The following is a 22,235-nucleotide window of genomic DNA, read 5'->3' as shown; positions in this document are numbered from 1 at the left end:
CGGGAAAAGAATCAATAAGGAAAAGCACAGAAAGGTACAAATGATGACGGACAGTAGCTCCAAAGACCAGAAGAGCGATAGCGACTCTGGGAACAAGAGACTAAGCTCTCTCAAATTACACAATGTAATTGCCAATGAAGATTACCAAACCATTTGGGTTACCCTCACAATAGCAGGGTCCCCAGTTAAAATGGAGCTAGATACAGGATCAGCTCTAACCGTGATAAATCGACGAGATTACGAGAGGCTATTTTCGCATATACCTCTAAAAGACACATCCATTATCTTAAAAACATATACGGGGCAGAAAGTCTACCCCAAAGGAAAAATAAGGGTGCCTGTGGTATACAACGGCAAAGAAATACAAAAGTTGTATTTATACATTCTACAAGATGGTGGTCCACCGTTGTTGGGACGTGAATGGATAAGGAAGATACGTTTAGACTGGCACTCCATTCAGGCACTGACGGTGACCAGTAAGGAAAAAAACAATGATGACATCATACCTGAACGATTAAAAGACATCTTGGCCAACACCAAAGAAGTGTTTCAAGAGAAACTAGGAACCTTGAAAGGCATCACCGCCTCAATAAAAGTGGAAGATGCAGCAATTCCCAAATTTTTTAAGGCAAGACCGGTGCCATACGCAATACGTCCGGCAGTCGAGGCAGAGCTGGAGAATTTGGAAAAGGCAGGCGTATTATCCAAAGTAGATTGGAGCGAATGGGCAACACCCATCGTTCCAGTCATGAAAAAAGCATTGAAAAATAACTCTGAGGAACAGAGAAAAATTCGCATCTGTGGGGACTTTAAGGTGACTGTAAACCCGGTCCTTCACACGGTACAGTATCCTCTTCCGAGGATAGAAGATATTTTCGCCTCACTATCCGGAGGGAAACGTTTCACAAAAATTGACTTGGCACAGGCATATCTACAGATGGAGGTTGAGGAGACCTCTAAAAAGTATCTCACAATAAACACACACAAAGGCCTGTACCAGTACAATCGACTGGTTTTTGGAGTAGCATCAGCTCCAGCTATCTGGCAAAGAGCTATGGAGCAAGTCCTGCAAGGGATTCCGGGGACTCAATGCTACCTAGACGACATCCTTATAACAGGAGAAAACGACAACGAGCACCTTGCCAATTTGGAGCAGGTGCTCACTAGGCTGAAAGAACGGGGCCTACGAGCAAATCGCCCCAAGTGCGAATTTTTCCAAAATCAGATATCATATTGTGGCCACATAATTAATAAGGAAGGGTTGCATAAGTCACCTGAAAAAATTGAAGCAGTTATAAAAGCCCCAGCACCTGAAAATGTTTCACAATTAAGGTCATTCCTGGGATTAATAAATTACTATCATAAATTTTTACCGAACTTATCAACTATTCTACACCCTCTTAATGATCTTCTACAAACAGGAGTGATTTGGAAATGGAACGAAGACTGTAAACATGCCTTCCATAAATGTAAAGACTTAATCACATCCGAGAAAGTTTTGGCTCATTACAACCCATCACTACCAATCAGACTGGCGTGCGATGCATCCCCTTACGGCATAGGAGCGGTATTATCCCATAGATTCCCTGATGGCTCAGAACGGCCGATAGCTTTTGCGTCACGCTCATTAAACTCAGCTGAGCGTAACTATGCCCAAATAGACAGGGAAGCACTCAGCCTGGTATGGGGAGTGAAGAAATTCAACCATTACCTACACGGACAAAAATTTACCTTGCTGACTGACCATCAACCCCTCATCTCCATATTCAACCCTAAAAAAGGTGTCCCCATTATGACGGCACAAAGACTACAGAGGTGGTCCCTTTTTCTAGGGGCACACCAATACAACATTGAATACAAAGGGTCAAAACAGCATGGGAATGCTGACGGTTTATCGCGCCTACCGTTGCCAACGATAGAAGAGGCACCTACAGTAGACCCAGTAGAGATATTCCACTCTACCATAGTGGAATGTCTACCGGTGACAAATTCTGCCATTGAAAGGGAGACAAGAAATGACCCTACTCTCTCACGGGTCTACGATTTAACAGTGAAGGGATGGCCAGCACATGGCGAGCCACTGTTGCCAGCATTCTCGCAAAGAAGAGAACAGCTGTCAGTGTGCCGAGGAACCTTGATGTGTGGATCCAGAGTGGTGATTCCACCCAAACTCCAGGATAAAGTGCTAAAGGAGCTTCACGAGGGGCATCTGGGTGGAGTGAAAATGAAGAACCTAGCTAGGGCGTTTGTATGGTGGCCAGGTATCGATGGAGACATCGAAGAAATGACCAAGAGCTGCCTAGGATGCCAGAAGGTCCAAAACGCTCCACCACAAGCCCCTCTACATCCATGGGAGTGGCCCTCATCTCCCTGGCAAAGGGTGCACATCGACTTTGCTGGTCCATTTATGGACTCAATGTTTCTAATCGCAGTTGATGCACACTCCAAGTGGCCGGAGGTAATAAAGATGTCCTCCACCACCACGGAAAAAACCATCACAGTATTAAGGACCATATTTGCCAGGAATGGGCTGCCGGAACAGATATGTTCTGATAATGGACCGCAATTTGTGTCCGAAGAATTCAGAAAGTTCTTAAAGAACAATGGGGTAAAGCACTACACGTCCGCCCCATACCATCCCGCCACCAATGGATTGGCTGAAAGGTTTGTCCAGACCTTCAAGAAGGCCATAAAGGCCATGAGTAATGAAGACATAAAACTTCAGCACAAGGTGGATAACTTCTTATTTGCATATAGGAATGCAACACATATGGTTACTAACCAAACTCCCGCCATGATGTTCTACAATAGAAACCTAAGATGCCGGCTGGATTTGGTCAAGCCCAACATCCGAAGGGACGTGGAGAACCGGCAATTTCAGGGCATGAATGAAAAGCCAACTAGGACCTTCCAGATAGGCCAACCGGTTTTGGCCCGGGACTACCGTACCGAGAAATGGCAGCCTGGAACTATCTGCACACGACTAGGACCACTGATGTATACCGTGGACATCGGAGAAAGCATAATAAGACGCCATGCTGACCAAATCATCAAGTCATCCGAAAAGGGACAACCTACACCACCACTCTATACATCTAACGATGAAGTAGATATACCCATATCTACCTCTGATCCGGTGAGACTGGAACCCGATGAACCCGACACTGGCATTCAAGCCGAATCAGCCTTGCCAGAAGAACCTACTAAAGCACCAGAAACTACTACACCCCCGAGGCGTTATCCGGACCGAGTCAGGAAGCCTCCTGAGAGACTAACTTATAATTAATTAATACAGCAATGTATCTTATTTTGCATATAACATTTAATTAATAATTACTTAAAATATGATGTACTAGTTAGCTAGAAGGGGAGGAATTGTGGTGTATGTGCCTTTAAGAGCAATGGTGGTGTATGTGCCTTTAAGAGCCCCAGGTGTGCGTAATGCCAGTAATTGCCACTTGGGCTATATAAGCCTGTGTATTGTGTATATCCTTTAGACCCCCCCCCAGACTTGCTTAGTAAATACCTATGAACCAACTCCTGTCTTCAGTGTCTTTATCTACACACGGACACTACAACATACATACACACACACACACACACACACACACACACACACACACACACACACACATCCACAGCCCAATTCAACCTTTCCAGTAGGACTTTGGTCCCATTCTATTTCAGGTAATGCGTACATGCACACACGCACCCGCTGATCTGTGACCTAACTCCATATACCCGCCTTTGGCCCATATTCCTTAATGCCCCTGGTTAACAGAAATCTATCAATCTCAGAATTAACAATTGACCCAGCATAAACTGCTGTTTGTGGAAAAGAGTTCCAAACTTCTACCACCCTTTGTGTGTAGAAGTGTTTCTTAACTTCACTCCAGAAAGGTCTGGCTCTAATTTTTAGACAATGCCCCCAGTCCTAAAATCCCCAACCAGCGGAAATAGTTTCTCTCTATCTATCCTATCAGTTCCCCTTAATATCTTCAAAACTTCAATCAAATCACCCCTTAACCTCTTAAATTCCAGAGTATACAACCCTAGTTTGTGTAATCTCTCCTCGTAATTTAACCATTCTAGTAAATCTACATTGCACTCCCTCCAAGGCCAATATATCCTTCATAAGCTGTACAGCTGTAGCATGACTTCTAACCCCCTTGTACTCTAGTCCTCTAGATAGAAAGGCCAGCATCCCATTAGCTTTTTTGATTATTTTCTGTACCTGTCCGTGACATTTTAATGATCTATGTACATGGACCCCCAAGTCTCTTTGAACCTCCACTGTTTCTAGCTTTTCACCATTTAGAAAGCCTATATTGAAATCCATTTGCCACAGTTTTGCCCATTCACTTAATATATTAATATCTCTTTGTAATTTTATGCTTCCAGCTACACTGCTTACAATGCCGCCTATCTTGGTGTCATCATCAAACTTGGATATGTGGCTCTCTACCCCGTCATCCAAGTCTTTAATAAATACAGTGAATAGCTGAGGCCCCAACACAGATCCTTGTGGGACATCACGAATCACATCCTGTCAATTAGAGAGCCTGCCCTCAATTCCTTGAGCTTCAACTTTAGCCACACACACATCATACACACACAAACACCATACACACACACACCATACACATACACACACAAACACAAACCACACACACACACACACACAAACACACATCATACACACACACACATCATACACACACACACACACATACACAAACCACACACACACACACAAACCACACACACACACATCATACACACACAAACACACACACATCATACACACACAAACACACATACACACCATACACACACACATCATACACACACAAACACACATACACACCACACACAAACCACACACACACACATACACAAACCACACACACACAAACACAAGCCATACACACACACAGACACAAACACACACACACAAACCATACACACACACAAACCACACACACACAAACCACACGCACACATACACAAACCACACACACACAAACACAAGCCATACACAAACACACACACACACACACAAACACAAACCATACACACACACAAACCACACACACACAAACCACACGCACACACCATACACACATCCACAGCCCAATTCATTCATTCCAGTATGACTTTGGTCCCATTCTAGTTCAGGTATTGCATACACATACATACACATGCGCGGACACATAAAAAAACTGTACACACACACACACACTCATACATACAGATATGTACAGCACAATTCATCCTTTCTGCTAGGACTTTGGTCCCTTTCCAGTTCAGCAATTGACGCACACAAACAAATCATACACATGCATAAATACACCTATACACACACACACAACCGCACACTTCCACAGCAAAATTCATCTTTTCCTCTAGGAATTTAGTTGCATTCCAATTCAGGTGTTCACACACACAAACACATGCACACAACAAATACACACAAACACATGCACACAACAAATACACACAAACACATGCACACAACAAATACACACAAACACATGCACACAAACACATGCACACAAACACATGCACACAAACACATGCACACAACAAATACACACAAACACATGCACACAACAAATACACACAAACACATGCACACAAACATACACACACCAACAGCTCAGTTAATCCTTTCCGGTATGACTTTGGTCACATTCTAATTCAGGTATTGCAAACATACACACAACAAGCATGCACACACACACAACACACAAAAACATACACACACGCCCACACAAAGACGCACATCCACAGTCCAATTTATCCTTTCCATCAGGACTTTGGACCCATTCTAGTTCAGGTATTGACACACACGCACACATGTGAGCATGTGTATCTGTGTACATGTTATGTGTGTGTTTGTATATATGTGTATGTTTTTGTGTCTGTTTATGTTTCTGTGTGTGTGTAGGATAAATTGTGCTGTGGATGTGTGGGTATATGTGTAGGTGTTTGTGTGCGTGTTTGTATGTATATGCATGTTATGTATGCGCACGCGTGTGTTTGTATGTATGCAATGCCTGAACTGGAATGGGACCAAATTCCTAGCCGAGAGGTTGAATTGAGCTGTGGGTATGTGTGTGGCGGTGGGAGTATAGCATCATAGAATCATACAGCCCACTGTGCCTGTGCCGGCTCTTTGAGAGAGCTCTCCAATTCACACACACACAGAATCACACAGACCCCACAGTGCAGATAGAGGCCCTTCGGCCCACTGTGCCTGTGCCGGCTCTTTGAGAGAGCTGTCCAATTCACACACACACAGAATCACACAGACCCCACAGTGCAGATAGAGGCCCTTCGGCCCACTGTGCCTGTGCCGGCTCTTTGAGAGAGCTGTCCGATCCTGTCCCACACCCCAGCGTTTTCCCTATAACCCTGCAAATTAGTCCTCTTGAAGCACATGTCCAGTTGTCTTCTGAAATTTCCCGTGGAATCTGATTCCACCACCCTTTCAGGTCGTGCGTTCCAGATCTTAACAACCCTCTGTGTGAAAAAAATGTCTCGTCATTTCCCCTCTCGTTCTATTGCCAATTATTTAATATCTGTGATCTGTGGTTACTGACCCACTTGTCAGAGGAAACAGTTTCTCCCTACTTGCTCTATCAAAACCCCTCATGATTTTAAACACCTCTATTAGGTCTCCCCTTAACCTTCTCTGCTCTAAGGAGAACAATCCCAGCTCCCTCAATCTCCACATAACTGAAGTTGCTCGTTCCTGGAATCATCCCAGTAAACCCCCTCTGTACCCTGTCCAAGGTCTTGACATCCTTCTGAAAGTGAGGGGCCCAGAACTGTGCACAATACTCCAGCTGAGCCTAACCAGTGTTTTGTAAAGGTTTAGCACGACTTCCTTGTTTTTGTATTCAATGCCCCTATTTACAGAGCCAAGTATCCCGTACGATTTCTTAACTGTCTCATCAACTTGTCCTGCCACCTTCAAAGATTTGTGAATATGCCCCCAGGTCCCTCTGCTCTTGCACACCCTCAAAATATTACCATTTGGATTATACTGCCTCTCCATGTTGTTTCTCCCAAAGTGCATCGCTTCACACTTACCCACATTAAATTGCATCTGCCGTGTGTCTGCCCATTTCACCAGTCTGTCTTTGTCCTCCTGAAGTCTGTTACTATCCTGCTCACTATTTACTACGTTGCCAAGTATTGTATCATCCTCAAACTATGAAATTGCACTCCCTTTACCTAAGTCCAGGTCTTATATATAACAAGAAAAGCAATGGCCCTAATACCGACCCCTAGGGGACTCCACTGCACACTTCCCTCCAGTCAGAAAAATCTTGGTTCATCACTGCTCTCTGCCTCCTGCCCTTTAGCCAGTTATATACCCAAGATACCACCGTCCCTTTAATAACGTGCATCTATTTTCCAAATAAGTCTGTACTTTATCAAATGGCCTTTGAACGTCCGTAAATACAACATCTATTGCACTACCTTCACCAAGTAGACACATTCCCATGGGGGGGAAAGGAAGGGCCTCCAATGCTAGAGCTCCCTGGATGACTAAAGAGATAGAGGTTTAAATGAGACAGAAAAAGGAGGCTTATGACAATTGTAAGGTTAATAATACAGCTGAATATAGAAAGTACAGAGGAGATCTATGAAAGGGAATAACTGGGGCAAAGAGAGAGTATGAGAATAGATTAGCGGCTGACATAAAAGGGAACCCAAAAGCCTTTTATAAACACAAATAATAAAAGGGTAGCCAAAGAAAGGGTGGGGCCGATTAGGGACCAAAAAGGGGATTATCTTGTGGAGGCAGAGGGCATGGCTGAGGCACTAAATGAGTACTTTGCATCTGTCTTCACTGGAGAAGAGGATGCTGCCAATGTAGCAGTAAAGGAGGAGGCAGTGGAAGTAGAAAAGTCACCCGGTCCGGATGGGATGCATCGCAGGTTACTGAGGGAAGTAATGGTGGGAATAGCAGAGGCTCTGGCCACAATCTTCCAATCCCCCTTGGCCACGGGGGTGGTGCCAGAGGACTGGAGTATTCCAAATGTCACACCCGTTTAAAAAAGGGGAGGGGGACAAATCTGGCAACTACAGGCCAGTTAGCTTAACGTCCGTGGTGGGGAAACATTGAGAGACAATAATCCAGGACAAAATTAATTGGCATTTGGAAAACTATGGGCTAATAAATGAAAGTCAGCACGGACTTGTTAAAGGCAAAATGTGTTTGACTAACTTGATCGAGTTCTTTGATGAAGTAACAGAGGCGGTTGATGAGGGTAATGCGGTTGATGTTGTGTACATGGACTTTCAAAAGGAGTTCAAACAAAGTACCACATAATAGATTTGTTAGCAAAATAAAAGCCCATGGGATTAAAGGGACAGGGGCAGCAAGGATACAACATTGGCTACAGGTCAGAAAACAGAGAGGAGTGGTGAACGCTTGTTTATCAGACTGGAGGGAGGTATACAGTGGATTTCCCCAGGAGTCAGTGTTAGGACCACTGCTCTTTTTGATATAGTGTGGAGATGCCGGAGTTGGACTGGGGTGGACAAATGTAAGAAGTCACACAACACCAGGTTATAGTCCAACAGCTTTATTTGAAATCACAAGCGCGCTCCGAAAGCTTGTGATTTCAAATAAAGCTGTTGGACTATAACCTGGTGTTGTGTGACTTCTTACTTTTTGATATATATTAATGACCTGCATTTGGGAATACAGGGCAGAATTTCAAAGTTTGCAGATGACACAAAACTCAGAAATATAGTAATGAAGAGGATAGTAACAGACTTCAGGAGGCTGCAGACCAGATGGTGAAATGGGCAGACCCGTGGCAGATGAAATTTAACGCTGTGAAATGATACATTTCGGTAGGAAAAATGAGGAGAGGCGATATGAACTAAATGGTACAATTTTAAAGGGGGGGCAGGAACAGAGAGACCCGGGGGTGTACGTACACAAATCTTTGAAGCTGGCAGGGCGAGTTGAGAAGGCTGTTAAAAAAGCAAACGGGATCCTTTATGAGCAGAAGCATCGAGTACAAAAGCAAGGAAGTTATGATGAACCTTTCTAAATCCCTGGTTAGGCCTCAGCTGGAGTGTTGTGTTCAATTCTGGGCACCACATTTTAGGAAGGATGTCAAGGTTGTAGAGAAGGTGCAGAAGATTCAGCACTGCTTCCTCGTTAGCTTAGAAACACACTGATTAAGGAAGTTCTCTTGTACACATTTTAGGAATTCTTCACCCTCCTTGCCCTTTACTCTGTTTCCCCCCCCCCCAGTCTATATTGGGGTAATTGAAGTCCCCGACTCTCACTGCTCTATTATTTTTACATTTCTCTGAAATGTTCCTACAAATTTATCCTCTATCTCCTCACTGTTTGGGGGTCTATAGTAAACAGCCAGCAATGTAACAGCTTTTTTTCTGTTTAACTCTAACCATGCACACACGTACATACACACACATACATACATACACACAGCCCAATTTATCTTTTCTGCCAAGACTTTGGTCCTATTCCAGTTCAGGTATTAACATACACACTGCAATGTCTAGTGAGGAGATTTTATGTACCATTCTCTTGTAAGTTGTTGTCATGCCAGATGCATGCAGTCACCTGCACTGTTGATGTTCTTTAATGTGTTTGATTTGTTTGATTCTTTGCTAGTTAATTGATGCCACGATAAGGATATCACAGTTGCTGACCTCGAGAGCACAGCTACTCGCACGAGCAGGACACCATGACCCGTGAGGAAGAGATACCAGACTGGGAAGGAGCCCAGGAATTTTACAGCAAATATGATGCAAAGGACATTCTTGGCCGGTAATACTCGCAGGCTTTGTTCCAAGTGTTTAATACCATTGCAGTAAAATGTTTCCCAGTAATTGTAGAATCAAACTGTGCACTCAGCAAAAGTTGCAAACTCCACGGCTCTTTATATTCCTGATCATACAAATTCCTCTTTCCATCTCCGACTGAGCTGAGATTAAGTACATTTTTATCTGGGAAAAAGAGTACTTAAAATGGGAGCTGAATGAGACCAAAACCAAGCTTTTAATCACTAACTGGGAGATTAATCACATCAGGTTTGACTGTATAGACCCCTCCAGTCATCTTGTTTTGTTTAATTTGTTCATTCCACCGTGGCTGTGTACCCTCTGACCCTTGAGTCAGTGATGTAGGAAACCCATTCCAAGAACTCTGACTGTGTTGCTAAGCAAGGTTCTTGAATAGTGGCTTAGAGCCAATTCACTGCAGGTGGGGTAGCTCCTTGCCTCATTCTCCACCGATGGGCTTCGGTATTAGTAACCATGGATCCCATGACACAGTGAAGTTTCCTGGACAACCATTGTGCTGATTTCTGCATTTGTTCAAGAATTCCAAGATTGTTAGCAAAATTGAAGCCCGTGGGACAGTGGCAGTGTGGATATGAAATTGGCTAAGCGACAGAAAGCAGAATGTACTGGTGAATGGTTGTTTCTTAGACTGCAGGGGAGTAAACAGTGGTGTTCCCTAGGGGTCGGTATTGGGACCACTGCTCTTTGATGTATGTTAATGACCTGGACTTGGGTATACAGGGCATAATTCCAAAGTTTACAGATGACACGAAACTCGGAAATGTAGTAAACAATAAGAAGGATAGAAAGTCTCCAGGAGGACATACAAAAGCAAAATACTGTGGATGCTGCAAACCTGAAATAAAAACAGAAAATGCTGGAAATGCTCAGCAAGTCAGGCAACATCTGTGGAGAGAGAAACAGAGTTAACGTTTCAAGTCGATGACCTATCATCAGAACTGGAAAAAGTTAGAGATGTAACAGGTTTTAAGCAAGTCTGTTTTACCTTGTTCACCTTCATTGCTTTCTGTTTCTCTTCTCGTGTTTAATCCCTTTTGTTCTTTCCTCCCCTCCCCCCTTTCTCTACCTCTGTACTTGCTTAAAACCTGTTACATCTCTTAACATTCCAGACTGCATCTTGAGTACTGTGTCCTGTTCTGGTCAGACCCACCTTCAATACAGGAAACTCTTTTTTATCCGGCACCAATGGGACTGGCGTGGTGCCAGTTTATCAAAAAGTCCGGATTACAGAGAGGTATAGTAAAAGATACGAGAGCCGCGTACACGGCCACAGATCCAGGCGTCCCTGTTGCATAGCAACAGGTGCAGGAACCCCGGCCACAGATCCAGGCGTCCCTGTTGTATAGCAACAGGTGCAGGAACCCCAGTTACACGGCCACAGATCCAGGAACGGCCACTAATATGAAGTAAAACTTACCTGAACCTACTCCTACATTTTGCCGGTTAACAGAGATTTCCGGTTATTTAGGTGCCGGTAAATCGAGAGTTTCCTGTACTGTGTCCAATTCTGGTTAGACCCAGCTTGAATACCGTGTCCAGTTCTGCTCAGACTGCACCTTGACCCCTTAATTCTGTTCTGCTCAGACCCACCTTGAGTACTGCATCCAGTTCTGGTCAGACCCACCTTCAATACTTAGTCCAGTGCTGGTCATACCCACCATGATTACTGCATCCAGTGCTGGTCAGACCCACCTTCAATACTTAGTCCAGTGCTGGTCAGACCCACCATGAGTACTGCATCCAGTTCTGGTCAGACCCACCTTCAATACTTAGTCCAGTGCTGGTCAGACCCACCATGAGTACTGCATCCAGTTCTGGTCAGACTACCCCTTGAGTACCATGTCCAGTACTGGTTAGACCTTCCTTGAGTACTGTATCCAGTTTTGGTCAGACCCATCTTGAGTACTGGGTCCAGTTCTGGTCAGGCTGCACGTAATGTACTGGGTCCAGTTCTGGTCAGGCTGCACCTTTAGTTCTGTGTCTAGTTCTGGTCTGAACACACCTTGAGCACTGTGTTCAATTCTCTTCAGACCCACCATAAGTACTGTGTCAAAAAGAGTTAAAGGCACTATAGTAGAGGCACTAATATATAGTAATTCATTAGAAAAGGGAATAGTGCCAAAGGACTGGCGAACAGCTAATGTGATTTCTATATTTAAAAGGGAGATAAAACACATCCAGCAAATTTTAGAACAATTAGCTTAACATCAGTGGTAGGAATCCTGACTCAAAGATGTAATAGAAAAACATCTAGAAACTGAAAATATACTAAAGTGTGGTCAGCAAGGATTCCAAAAGGGAAGATCATGCTTGACCAACCTTATTGAATTTTTTGAAGGAGTAACAAAAAGGGTAGATAATAAGGGTAATGTAGTAGACATCATATATTTGGATTTCCAAAAGACCTTTGATAATGTACCACATTGTAGACTCATGACTAAGGGTAGCAGAATGGATCGCAAACTGGCTACAAAACAGAAAACAGAGAGGAGGGGTTAAAGATAGTTACTCAGATTGGCAAAAGGTAGGAAGTGGTGTTCTACAGGGATTGGTGCTGGGAGCACAATTGTTCACCATTTACGTAAACAGTTTGAACTCGGGAATTGTAAGTACAATTTAAAAATTTGCGGATGACACCAAATTTGGGGGTGTAGTTAATACAGAGGAGGACTGTGACAGAATACAGGAAGACATTGATAAACTTGCAGAATGGGTGAGTAATTGGCAAATAAACTTCAATATAGATAGGTGTGAGGTGGTGCATTTTGGAAGAATAAGGAGCCACACACACCTTGGAAAATAAGAGTCTAAATGGGGTAGGAACAGAGGGATCTGGGGATACAGATACACAAATCATCTAAAGTGGCAACACAGGTTAATAAGGCCATAGAAAAGGACCCCACCCCCTCAGACAGACTGTGGGCGGGGGCCCCACTCCCCTCAGACAGACTGTGGGCAGGGCCCCCACTCCCCTCAGACAGACTGTGGGCAGGGCCCCCACTCCCCTCAGACAGACTGTGGGCGGGGCCCCCACTCCCCTCAGACAGACTGTGGGCGGGGCCCCCACTCCCCTCAGACAGACTGGGCGGGGCCCCCACTCCCCTCAGACAGACTGTGGGCGGGGCCCCCACTCCCCTCAGACAGACTGGGCGGGGCTCCCCACTCCCCTCAGACAGACTGTGGGCGGGGCCCCCACTCCCCTCAGACAGACTGAGCAGGGCCCCCACTCCCCTCAGACTGACTTTGAGCGGGGCTCCCCACTCCCCTCAGACAGACTGTGAGCGGGGCCCCCACTCCCCTCAGACAGACTGTGGGCGGGGCTCCCCACTCCCCTCAGACAGACTGGGCGGCGCTCCCCACTCCCCTCAGACTGACTGGGCGGGGCCCCCACTCCCCTCAGACAGACTGTGGGCGGGGCTCCCCACTCCCCTCAGACTGACTGTGGGCGGGGCCCCCACTCCCCTCAGACAGACTGTGAGCGGGGCTCCCCACTCCCCTCAGACAGACTAGGCGGGGCTCCCCACTCCGCTCTCCCACTCAGGTGGCAGGAGCTGCAACACTAGCAATGACGGTCATGTTTCGGGGGAGAAATTGGGTTAAGGCGCCAAAGTGGCGACAAGTTCGCCTGGGCGCTGATTTTTGCGCAGCGTTCGGAGCATTAGCGAACGTCAGAAATTCAGTTTCAGCGCCCCTAGAGGGAGACGGGGCAAGGCTCGAGGCGCTCCGCGTCCCTCTTAGGGCGCTGAAACTGAATATCGCAGCGCAACGTGCCGTAGCGCCACACGCTGCGGCACTGCAGGCCTTCCTCCCATTGTTAAAGGGGAGGGACCTGCAACAGCGCGATCCCCGATCGCGAGTGCCGGCAAAAGAGCCTGGCACCGAGGAGAAGTGCCGGGCTCTCGGGAAACAGCTGGCAATGCCGCGGCGGGGGGGTCAGGAGGCCGGGGACGGAGGTGCTGGCAGGCGGCCGCCAAAAAAGGCGGCCGCCCCGCACTGTAATGTATATACCTTTAAGGGGGGAACTATCTTTTACAGCTCATGTATACTGCAGTACCGGCAGTGACCACACCTGTATATAGCACTGAGTAGTAATCTGTACAGATCAGTTCCAGTGTGAGCCACGTTGAGTAAACACCTGTTGTACCGTTCTCCTGCAGTCTGTGTCTTATTATACACGGACACAACATTGGCGACAAGGCAAGTTCGAACCTACCTGCAACTCTGCATCACCTCCCGGGGATTCGTTCCTGGAGATCAGTGGATTGGAGGTCAAGGCCAGAGACTTGGGCGTCGACCACGGGCAACCGCCCAGTCATCCAGCAGAGACTCGAGAATTGCGGGGGAGGCTGTCGAGAGCCAGGCTTGGCTTTCCAGTCGAGGTGGTCCAGCGAAACGGGCTGGCAACATGTAGTGCGCAGACCCTTCCCGGACAGCGGTGGGCTAGAGCCCGACCGAGCGGCACAGCAAAGGGCCGAGCAGCGTCGACGGGGGAGAGAGAGAGAGGACAGAGCGCACAGGGCGCAGCCGGCGTTCAGGGGCCGAGCAGCGTCGAAGAGAGGGAGAGAGACGCGCAGAAACCCGCGAGACGCCGCCATTGTCACGAGGACCGCCGAGAGTGGCGTTGGCAGCAGCGCAGGAGAAGCGTGCGAAACCTACAGGGCGCCGCCATTGCCACGAGAACCGCCGGGAGCGGCGTTGGCAGCAGCGGGGGAGGAAGGAAAGCACGGGAGACGCCATTTTAAGCCATTGGGAGACGCCATTTTAAGCCACACCCAAAATGCCGAAGAGTGGCAGTATCACCGCATTTGACAATGAAGTCGAAGATTGGACTACATATGTCGAACGAATAGAGGTATACTGCAAGGCAAATGAGGTGTCAGATGACAAGAAAGCGTCGGTATTGTTAAATTTAATGGGTGCAAAGACGTATGGTTTATTACGAAATCTAGTAACCCCAATGAAGCCAATGGAAAAGAGTTTTGAAGACATAGTAACGATACTACAGGAACCTTTAAACCCCACACCGCTGCTGATAGCAGAAAGATTCAAGTTTCACAAACGGAACCAGCATAAGGATGAAAGCAATGCTGATTATTTAACAGAACTGCGCAAACTATCGAAACACTGCCAGTTTGGGGCGGGACTGGCAGATACGTTAAGGGACAAGTTTGTGTGTGGGCTTCAAAGTGAAGGAACCCAGAAACGGCTTTTATCTGAAAAGGACCTTATGCTGGAAAAGGCTTTCAGCATTGCGGTATCATATGAAGCAGCAGCACAGGGCGCTGCAGAGATACAACAGAGACCGCAAGAATATGGCACAAACGATATGTCATATGGAACAGAGAAGTGCTATCGCTGCAGCAGAACAACACACGACCAGAATGATTGCTGGTTCAAAGACAAAGTGTGCAGACAGTGTGGAAAAGTAGGACACATGGCACGAGTCTGCAGGAAACCTACCAAAGAAAAGTACAAGAAGGTACATAAGATGACGGAGAATAGGTCAGATGAACAAAAGAGTGATAACGACTCCGAAAGCAGGGAACTGAGTTGCCTGAAACTACATAATGTGATCACAACGGAGGATCACCGAACCATTTGGGTCACTCTCAAGATAGCAGGAGTCCAGGTAAAGATGGAATTGGACACAGGATCAGCCCTAACAGTCATAAACTGACGGGACTACGAGCGGCTATTCTCACACATGCCTTTGAGAGACACAAAAATTATTTTGAAGACGTACACGGGGCAAAAAGTCTACCCCAAAGGAAAAATAAGGGTGACCGTAATATATAACGGTAAGGAAACACCAAAACTAGACCTGTATGTATTACAAGATGGAGGACCACCATTACTGGGACGTGAATGGATCCGGAAAATACAACTGGATTGGCATTCCATACAGGCACTGACTGTGGCTGACAAAAAGGATGACGACATCACACCTGGGCGACTGTCAAAGATCCTAACTGACGCGAAAGAAGTGTTCCAGCAAGGACTCGGAACACTAAAAGGCATGACAGCGACGACTAAAATTGAAGAAAACGCAAGCCCAAAATTTTTTAAGGCCAGGCCGGCACCTTATGCGATCTGCCCAACCGTCGAAGCAGAGCTGGAGAGTCTGGAACGTTCAGGTGTACTGTCCAAGGTAGACTGGAGCGAGTGGGCTACACCCATCGTCCCTGTGATGAAAAAGCCGTTGAGCAGCACGCCTGGGGAACCAAGGAAGGTTCGCATCTGTGGGGACTTTAAGGTAACAGTGAACCCGGTCCTTCACACCGTACAATATCCACTTCCGCGGATTGAAGATATTTTCGCCTCGCTATCTGGAGGGAAACACTTCACTAAGATTGATCTGGCCCAGGCGTATCTGCAAATGGAGGTAGAAGAAGCATCAAAAAAATACCTCACAATCAACACCCATAAAGGTCTCTACCAATACAACCGGCTGGTATTCGGGGTAGCATCAGCTCCGGCTATTTGGCAGAGGGCAATGGAACAAGTCCTGCAAGGGATCCCAGGGACCCAGTGTTATTTGGACGACATCCTGGTCACGGGCGAAAATGATAGTGATCACCTTGCCAACCTGGAGCAGGTGCTCACTAGATTGCAGGAATATGGGCTCCGAGCTAACCGCCCCAAATGCGAGTTTTTTAGAAAACAGATCTCGTATTGTGGCCACGTTATCGATAAAGAGGGGTTACATAAGTCCCCAGAGAAGATTGAGGCAGTAGTCAAGGCTCCAGCACCGGAAAATGTGTCACAACTGAGGTCGTTTCTCGGGCTGGTAAACTACTACCATAAGTTCTTGCCAAATTTGTCTACAATACTACACCCACTGAACACCCTACTGCAAACTGGGGTGCCATGGAAGTGGAGTGACGAATGTAGACGAGCTTTCCAGAAGAGCAAAACACTAATCACATCGAAAGAGGTATTGGCCCATTACAACCCAGCATTACCAATTCGGTTGGCATGTGATGCGTCACCCTACGTCATTGGAGCGGTGCTGTCGCACAAATTCTCGGACGGCTCAGAGAGGCCAATAGCCTTTGCGTCACGATCACTACCCTCAGCCGAGCGTAACTACGCCCAGATTGACAGGGAGGCCCTCAGCCTAGTGTGGGGAGTGAAAAAGTTCAATCACTATCTGCACGGGCAGAAATTCACCTTGCTGACTGATCACCAGCCTCTTGTCTCCATTTTTAATCCGAAGAAGGGCGTTCCGGTGATGATTGCGCAACAACTACAAAGATGGTCACTTTTTCTAGGGGCGCACCACTATGAGATTGAATATAAGGGCACGAAACAGCATGGAAATGCTGATAGGCTATCACGCCTGCCACTGCCTACTGCGGAGGAAGCATCAGCAGTGGATCCTGTCGAAATATTCCATTCGACTATAGTTGAATACCTACCGGTAACTAACGCTTGTATCGAAAAGGAAACCCGAAATGACCCGACACTGTCTCGGGTATATGATTTGACGGTGAAGGGATGGCCAGCACATGGCAACTCACTGTTGCCAGCATTCTCGACAAGGAGAGAACAGCTGTCAGTGTGCCGGGGGACCTTGATGTGTGGCTCCCGAGTGGTAATTCCACCCAAGTTAAGGGATAGAGTGCTCAATGAGCTTCATGAGGGTAAAAATGAAAAACCTAGCCAGGGCTTATGTGTGGTGGCCGGGAATCGATAAACAAATCGAGGACCTGACCAAGAGTTGCTCAGGAAGCCAGAAAGTCCAAAATGCACCACCACAGGCCCCTCTACACCCATGGGAGTGGCCCTCATCTCCATGGCAACGGGTGCATATTGATTTTGCTGGTCCATTCATGGACTCAATGTTTTTAATAGCCGTGGATGCGCACTCGAAATGGCCTGAGGTCATCAAAATGTCCTCCACCACCACAGAGAAAACTATTGCAGTCCTACGGACCATTTTTGCCAGGAATGGCTTGCCAGAACAGATTTGCTCCGACAACGGACCACAGTTTGTGTCCGAAGAGTTCCGGAGGTTCTTGAAAAAGAATGGGTAAGGCATTACACATCCGCCCCGTATCATCCAGCCACAAATGGATTGGCTGAGAGGTTCGTACAAACCTTTAAGAAGGCAATAAAGGCTATGTACAATGACAATATTCCACTGCAGCACAAGGTGGACAATTTCCTGTTCGCCTACCGGAATGCGACACATGCAGTCACCAACCAGGCCCCAGCCATGATGTTCTTTAACCGAAGGTTAAGATCTCGCCTGGATTTGCTCAGACCAAACGTACGAAGAGATGTTGAGAGTAAGCAATTCCTGCACATCCATGAGAAGTCAACAAGGAGCTTCCATGTAGGGCAACCAGTCTTGGCCCGCGACTACCGAACAGAAAAATGGCAGCCAGGAACGATATGCACACGGCAGGGCCCACTAATGTACACAGTGGACGTTGGGGAGAGCATTGTGAGACGCCATGCTGACCAGATCCTAGAGTCACAGGAACAAGTCAACCCCATGCCTCGCCCATACGTACCTGGTGATGAACCCGACGTACAGGTCGCATCTACCCCAGAAACAGTAGCATCGGAAGCTGATGAACCAACCGACGACAGGGGGCCAGAATCGCCTCCGCACCAAGAGCAAGACACTCGGGAAAGGCGCTATCCAGAAAGGATCAGGAAGCCTCCCCAAAGACTGAATATATAAATAGACTATTTTCAGCTAATGTTGCATGTTAAAAGTGTTAATTGTAATTAGTTTGATATTTAATTGTTAAATGAGTGTTATGGTACTGTTAATCTAAAAGGGGAGGAATTGTAATGTATATACCTTTAAGGGGGGAACTATCTTTTACAGCTCATGTATACTGCAGTACCGGCAGTGACCACACCTGTATATAGCACTGAGTAGTAATCTGTACAGATCAGTTCCAGTGTGAGCCACGTTGAGTAAACACCTGTTGTACCGTTCTCCTGCAGTCTGTGTCTTATTATACACGGACACAACACGCACCTCCACCTTAACTTGCGCCACTGCCGGCACAGCAAGGCCCCGTGAACCGGGCACGGGTAGCGAACGGCGCTACAGCGGCGTTCACTACCAAATATCGCGAATGGGGCGCTGCGCACACCGATGACGTCATCGGTGGCGGCACAGCGCAACAGGCTAAAACCGCCATTAGCGCCCCCGCTGAATATCGCGGGAGGCGCGGCCAGTGGCGCTACAGCCACTGACTGCCCTCTTTAGGCACTAATAGGTGGCGCTACATACCCAATTTCTCCCCCGAAGGGTGTGAGCGAACGGGAAGGGGATGGAGGGAATAAAACCATTCAGTATCCAGGGTCGTGACCGGCAAGATTGTCACTTCTACGCTCCTGGTGTGCTCTTGGTGTGGTTAGTGATTTTATGGCTGTGATGAAATGTTCCATTCATCACTGCCTGTGACTGTGGTTGGTTTCAGGTTCCCCCTTACCATTGTATTGCCTGTGACTGTGGTTGGTTTCAGGTTTCTCCTCACCATTGTATTGTGTATTGGAATGTATGGAATGTGTTGTGTGTAGGGCTCCGCCCATACCTGGCCTCTATGTAAGCCAGCTCAGTCTGGCCTCACAGCCAGTACTGCAGACCTCCAGGGAAGATACCTCTCTCCACTTCTAAGTTAATAAAAGCCTTGTTTTGTTTCGCTAACATCGAGTCTCGGGATTATTGAGGCACATCAATTTTATTAACTTATTTTTCAACACAATGGATCAACTCCTGAAACCCGAACGTTTGGATTTGGATCAGCATGCTCCGGACGCATCAGCACGCTTCGGACACTGGTTTATGTGTATGGAATTCTTCCTGGACAATTCCGCAGCCGTCAAAGACGCTACAGACGCTGCGAGTATGAAACTCGGAATTCTGCGGAATTGGGTAAGCCACCAGGTTTACCCCCTCATCCAAGACGCCGACACGTACCTGGCCGCCTGCGACATCTTAAAGGCGCATTACCAGCAGCCTACGGATGAGGTGTATGCTAGGCATCTGCTCGCCACTCGCGCACAGCGACCTGGGGAATCGGTGGAGGAGTTCCTAGGCACCCTGAAAATGCTTGGCAAAGACTGCAAACCGACGAGCTTGTTCGCGATGCCTTTATCACAGGCCTCAGCTCCACTTACATCCGGCAAAGACTGCTGGAAAAAACGGGATTGGACCTGAAACAGGCTGCGGACACCGCGCGATCCCTGGATGTGGCCCAGAGAAACTCGGACGCCTACTCTTCAGCCCGCGCCGTCCACGCCGCCACGTGTGCACCAAGGGCGCCGCCATCTTGGAAGGCATCTTCCCCGCCCAGAAGCCCTACGACAGCCGTGACGCGTCGGGGACCCAACTGCTACTTCTGCGGGCAGCCAAAGCACACCAGAAACCTGTGCCCGGCGAAAGGCACCACCTGCTTTAAGTGCGGTAAGAAGGGGCACTTTGGGAAGGTGTGCAGAGGGAACCCCGCTGGAAAACCAAAACCCGCCACCGCCGCGTGTGCGCCGTGGGAGCGGCCATCTTGGACGCCATCTTGCCCGACCTTGTGGGGTCCGCCATCTTGTGAGCAGACAGCGCGGACGCCATCTTGTCTCGATCAGGGCCCTACAGTGGCATCGGTCACAGTGGACCAGACCAGGCCCCACCCGCTATCCAAATCAATGGTGGACATCGAGGTAAACGGGTGCGGGGTTAAATGTTTAATTGACAGTGGAAGCACGGAGAGTTTTATCCACCCGGAACTGGCACGACAACTCTCCCTAAAGGTGGTCCCTACTCGGGGTACCATCTCTATGGCTGATAAAACCCAGACATCGACCATTCTGGGTTACTGCACGGTACAATTGTCCGTTAACGGGACTGTATACGATAATTTTAAAGTGTTAATCATGAAGAATCTATGCGCGAGCGTGATCTTGGGCCTGGATTTCCAGTGCAACCACCAAAGCATCACGCTCAAGTACGGTGGGTCCCAGCCGCCCCTCACAGTGTGCGGCCTGGCTACCCTGAAGGTAAAGCCGCCTTCGCTATTCGCGAACCTTACCCCTAACTGCCGGCCAATAGCGACCAAAAGCAGGAGGTACAGCTGGGAGGACAGGCGGTTTATCGCAACCGAGGTAGACAGGCTCCTGAAAGAGCGCATTATTGAATGCAGCAATAGCCCGTGGCGCGCCCAAGTGGTGGTGGTAAGGGGTAGCGAGAAGAAACGGATGGTGATCGACTATAGCCAAACGATCAACAGGTACACCCAACTAGACGCCTACCCGCTACCCCGCATATCAGAAATGGTGAACCAAATCGCCCAATACCGGGTGTTCTCCACCATCGACCTCAAGTCAGCGTACCACCAGCTCCCTATCAGACCAGAGGACCGCCCGTACACCGCCTTCGAGGTGAACGGACGCCTCTACCAATTCCTCAGAGTCCCCTTTGGGGTGACGAATGGGGTCTCGGTCTTCCAGAGGGAGATGGACCGCATGGTCGATGACCACCACTTGCAGGCAACCTTCCCCTACCTCGACAACGTCACCATCTGCGGTCACAACCAGCAGGATCACGACTCGAACCTCGAGAGGTTCCTGAAAACTGCACAAAAACTCAACCTCACCTATAACGAGGACAAGTGCGTTTTCAACACCACGCGCCTCTGCATACTAGGCAGCGTGGTGGAGAATGGGGAAATCGGACCAGACCCCGACCGATTGCGCCCCCTACGGGAGCTGCCCCTGCCCAACACTCCCAAAGCCCTGAAAAGGTGCCTGGGGTTATTTTCTTATTATTCCCAATGGGTCCCCAACTACTCCGACAAAGCCCGCCCCCTCTTGAAAGCACCCTCTTTTCCGCTCTCTGCTGAGGCCCACGCCGCCTTCAAAAGCATTAAGCAGGATATTGAGCGGGCCACGCTACAGGCAGTGGACGAGAACACTCCATTTCAAGTGGAAAGTGATGCGTCTGACTTTGCCTTGGCGGCCACCCTCAACCAGGCGGGGCGGCCCGTAGCTTTCTTCTCGAGGACCCTCCAAGGGCCCAAGATCAGACACTCCTCCATGGAAAAGGAGGCCCAAGCCATCGTGGAGGCAGTGCGCCACTGGCGCCACTACCTAGCCGGCAAACGCTTCACCCTACTTACCGACCAGCGGTCGGTAGCGTTTATGTTCAATAATAAACAGAGGGGGAAGATCAAAAATGATAAGATTCTTAGGTGGCGGATCGAGCTCTCCACCTTCGAGTATGACATCATTTACCGGCCAGGGGCCCTTAACGAATCCCCAGATGCCCTCTCACGAGGGATGTGTGCCAGCGCCACCGGGGATCGGCTACAGACCCTCCACAACGACCTCTGCCACCCAGGGGTCACGCGGCTGTT

General features: G+C 48.0%; 1 protein-coding gene across 3 annotated transcripts in view; it reads left to right on the top strand.

Annotated features, from left to right (window-relative positions):
- LOC147102026 (phosphorylase b kinase gamma catalytic chain, skeletal muscle/heart isoform-like) overlaps window positions 1-22,235 on the top strand; it is a 129,770-nt gene that overhangs the window by 15,987 nt on the left and 91,548 nt on the right. For all 3 annotated transcript variants that reach the window (XM_085964168.1, XM_085964169.1, XM_085964170.1), the window contains exon 2: window positions 9,674-9,829. In XM_085964168.1, the coding sequence (XP_085820294.1) occupies window positions 9,747-9,829 (83 nt within the window). In that variant the 5' untranslated portion in view covers window positions 9,674-9,746. The remainder of the gene's footprint in view (window positions 1-9,673; window positions 9,830-22,235) is intronic.

Source organism: Somniosus microcephalus, chromosome 22, assembly GCF_052327205.1.
Source record: "Somniosus microcephalus isolate GS21.2 chromosome 22, FLI_Smic_1.0, whole genome shotgun sequence".
NCBI classification, from domain to species: Eukaryota; Metazoa; Chordata; class Chondrichthyes; order Squaliformes; family Somniosidae; genus Somniosus; species Somniosus microcephalus.
The sequence above is the reverse complement of the archived record's forward strand: the minus strand, read 5'-3'. Positions and strand labels throughout refer to the sequence as shown.